The sequence below is a fragment of the Suricata suricatta genome, chromosome 6 (assembly GCF_006229205.1).
Source record: "Suricata suricatta isolate VVHF042 chromosome 6, meerkat_22Aug2017_6uvM2_HiC, whole genome shotgun sequence".
Classification (NCBI taxonomy): domain Eukaryota; kingdom Metazoa; phylum Chordata; class Mammalia; order Carnivora; family Herpestidae; genus Suricata; species Suricata suricatta.
Genome location: NC_043705.1, coordinates 12582951 through 12586911, shown reverse-complemented (window position 1 = coordinate 12586911; position 3961 = coordinate 12582951). Strand labels below are relative to the sequence as shown.

General features: G+C 37.1%; 1 protein-coding gene across 1 annotated transcript in view; it reads right to left on the bottom strand.

The window, feature by feature from the left end:
• Positions 1-3527: 3527 nt before the first annotated feature.
• Positions 3528-3961, bottom strand: part of LOC115293348 (olfactory receptor 1361-like) — a 927-nt gene continuing 493 nt past the window's right edge. Inside the window, exon 1 of the mRNA XM_029941145.1 lies at positions 3528-3961. This exon is cut by the window's right edge and continues 493 nt beyond it. Coding sequence (XP_029797005.1) covers positions 3528-3961 — 434 coding nt within the window.

The window sequence follows — 3961 nt, the reverse complement described above, 5'->3', positions numbered from 1 at the left end:
AGATGCAGAATCTGAAACAGACTCCAGGCTCTGAGCTGTCAGCACAGAGCCTAACACAGGGCTTGATCTCAAGAAGCATGATGCTCATGATCTCAGCTTAACCGACTGAGCCACCCAGGCACCCCGGGAAGATTTTTAATGAAGATTTCAATTTCTTTAATAGAAATAGAGTTGTTAATAGTTTTGTATTATTGTGATATATATATATACATATATATATATATGGAATTTGTTCTTTTCACCTAAGTTGCCAACTTATTAGCATAGAGTTTTTAATGATATTTCTTTATTTTCCTTCAAAAGTCTCCAGGATGTGTAGTTATATTAACTCTATTATTCCTTATATAATGTGTTTTCTCTTTTTATGGTAATTAATCTTGTTAAGGTTAACAAATGCATAATCTTCTAACTGAACCTACTTTTGGCTTTTATTTTCTTTTGTTTTCTTAGTCTGTATCTCAGTGATTTCTATTTTTAGCTTTATTATCTCCTTCAATCTAATTACTTTGGATATATGTTGCTTTCTTTTTTTCCCTGTTTTAAAGTTGGAAGCATGGATCATTGATTACAAACTTTACTCTTTTTTTTCCTATTGCATCATTTTAAAGTTACAGATTTCCCTCTGAGCATCCCACACATTATGTGAGATGTTTATAATAAATATAATTTATTTTCTTTCCCTTTTTTGCCTCTTAAAATCAATTTTAATTAATTTATTTAAAAATTTTTTAATGTTTAATTTATTTTTGAGAGAGAGAGAGAGACAGCATGAGCAGGGAAGGGTCAGAGAGAGAGGGAGACACAGAATCTAAAGACAGGCTGCAGGCTCTGAGCTGTCAGCACAGAGCATGATGTGGCGCTTGAACCCACAAACCTTGAGATTATGACCTGAGCCAAAGTCGGATGCTTAACCGACTGAGCCACCCAAGCACCCCAAAATCAGTTTTAATTTAATGACAAGTTGGGAAGCAAACTCTATTCTAGTTTTATTGAGAAATAGTTGGCATACATCACTGTATAAGTTTAAGGCACACAGCATGACAGTTTGATTTATATCTATTGTGAAATGATTATCACAGTACGTTCAGCTAACATCAATCATGTCATATAGATATAACATAAAGATAGAACTTATTTTCATTCCCATTCAGGTGAAAATATTTACTCATTTCCACTCCATTCTTTGAGAATAAATTTTTCACCAATTGGTCTTTTTTAAAAATGCTAAAGGATATTCTTTAAGTGGAAGGGAACTAGTGCCAGAAGGGAATTTGGTGCTTCTGTAATCAAAAATAAGAACAAAAATAGTAAATATATGAGTAAATATAATAGAGGATTTCTCTACCCTTTGTTCTGTAAATGTGAACAGTGTATGAAAAGAAAAATTATAACAGTGACTGGTGATTATCAACATTAAAGACTTTAGCTCTGCAAAAGTCTCTCTAAAAAGAATGGAAGGCCAGATACCCATGGGGAAAATATGGGCATCACAGATCTAACAGAGGACTTCTATCTAGGATATATACAGAACATCCAAAACTCAGAGGTAAAGCAAATTAATCCAACAAAAAGTGGGCAAAAGAGGTGAACAGACATTCCATCAAAAAAGAGATATAGATAGCAAATAAGCACATGAAAAGTTGCTTAATATACTTAGCAGTTAGAAAAATTCAAACTTAGCTCCCATTGAAATAGAATTTACATGCTGACAACACCAAATGCTGGTGAGGATGCAGAGCAACTAGACCTAGACTGTAGGTGGGATCCAAAACGTTACAGTCATGACAGAAGATGGTTTTGTAATTTCTTGTAAATTCAAATATGTATGGCCCAGGGATTCCTGAAGAATAGAAACATAAGGCCTATATCCTAATTTTACAGTAGCTTCATCCATTCAATGAAATTCTACTCAACAATAAAAAAGTAACAAACTGGGGAGCCTGGGTGGCTCAGTCAGTTGAGTGTCTGACTTTGGCTCAGGTCATGATCTCTCGGTTCGTGAGTTCGAGCCCTACAAGCAGGCTCTGTGCTGACAGCTACGCCTGCTTCAGATTCTGTGTCTCCCTCTCTCTCTGCCCCTCCCCCTGCTCATGATCTCTCTCTTTACCTCTCAAAAATAAAAATAAAATTAAAAAATTTTAAAGGGGGTGCCTGAGTGGCTTAGACAGTTAACCATCTGACTTTGGCTCTGGTCATGATCTCACAGAGCCTGTGTCGGGCTCTGTGCTGACAGTTCAGAGCCTGGAGCCTGCTTTGGTTCTGTTTCTCCCTCTCTCTGTACCTTTCCCTTTTGTGCTCTCTCTCTTTCAAAAATAAATGAACATTTAAAAAAATTTTATTAAGAAAAGGAAAAAATTATGGATGTATACAATAACATGGATGAATCTCCAAGGCATTTGTTGAATGGAAGAAGAAATGAATGAAAGAAAGCAAGACTGAAAAGGTTACATATATTTTGATTCCAACAATACAACATTCTGTCAAAGACACAACTCAAGGTTGAGTTGTGAGAATACATCAATGGTTTCCAGGAGTTAGGAGTGGAGGGAGAGTTTGACTATAAAGGGACAGCATGTGGGAACTATTTGAGGTGATAGAGTTGTTCTTTTATCCTACTAGTTATGGTGATTATACAAACTTGTAGATGTCTTAAAACTCATAGACCTGTATATTAAAAAAAACCTGTATGTGCAAAATAAAAATACAACAATAGTAACAACAAATGAGTAAAAATGAAAATCACCAAACACTTGAAGAGGACGTGGTCAGGATCACTCTGGTTCCAAACATTTCTTGTATAGGCTTAGCCAAGATAACTTCTCTATGACCCAGTTTCCTCTTTCTGTAAAACAATGGGAAGATTTGTAGTATGACCTCGTGAGCTTGTGTGAAAGCTAAGAGAAATAATACAGAGATACTCCTCCCCATATTGGAATCACTCAGTAAGTGTCAGTTGTAATTTGACTCATTATCATGCATAATAAGATAACGGGGCAGGATTGGTGAAGCTTCAGGTGACCTGTGTAGCTCCCAGCTGCCATAGATATCCTATTTGCAGCTTTTTCTGCTTCTGAGATCTCAAACACAAATGAATCTAAATGTGGTTTCTTCACTTTTCACATGGAGACCATGGAGAGCAGTTGACTCTAAAAAGCCTGTGTCTAAAGTCATTCACAGGTCCCAGTCCATCGTGGTGGCCAGCATCTTGTAACAGTTCTAGGCTCACCCTTAAGAAAATGCACCTGGGTATCACTTGGGATCAGTCATCTAATTCACCCAGGCCTCAGTCTAGTTTTTATCTGTATAAGAAGGGTCATAGGATCAGCCCTTCTTATAGGTAACAAATGAGTGATTTTATGACTTATGAGCATCTGTCTGCCTCATTTTAAAACATGATAATGGTCACTAATTAGAGCAATAGTTATGAGTGGATTTTGCACCTATCTGGGCCTTGGTTTCCTTTGAAAAATTAAGAATTATATAATTTCTAGTAGAATTTTCAGCTCTAAAATGGTCTAATTCTAGAGTCATGACAAAACTAGTCTCTTAATAATTAGCTTCCTTAAGGCTCCCTTCATATCACGATTTCTCAGGCTGTAGATGAAGGGATTGACCAGGGGAGTCACCACTGTGAAGATAACTGTGGCCACTGTGTCTTGGACCGAGTATGAGGATGAAGGGCGCATATAGACCCCCAGGATTGCCCCATAGAAGAGGGTCACCACGGTGAGGTGGGATCCACATGTGGACAGGGCTTTCCTAATTCCGTGGGCAGATGGCAACTTCAGTACGTTAGAGAGGATATAAGCATATGAAATGATGATACATGTAAATGGCGTCAGAAATATCAGTCCACCCACAGTGAATACCATCAGGTCATTGATAAAAGTATCAGAAGAAGACAGCTTTAGAACTGCATAGGGGTCACAGAAAAAGTGATGCACAGTATTGTTGAAACAAA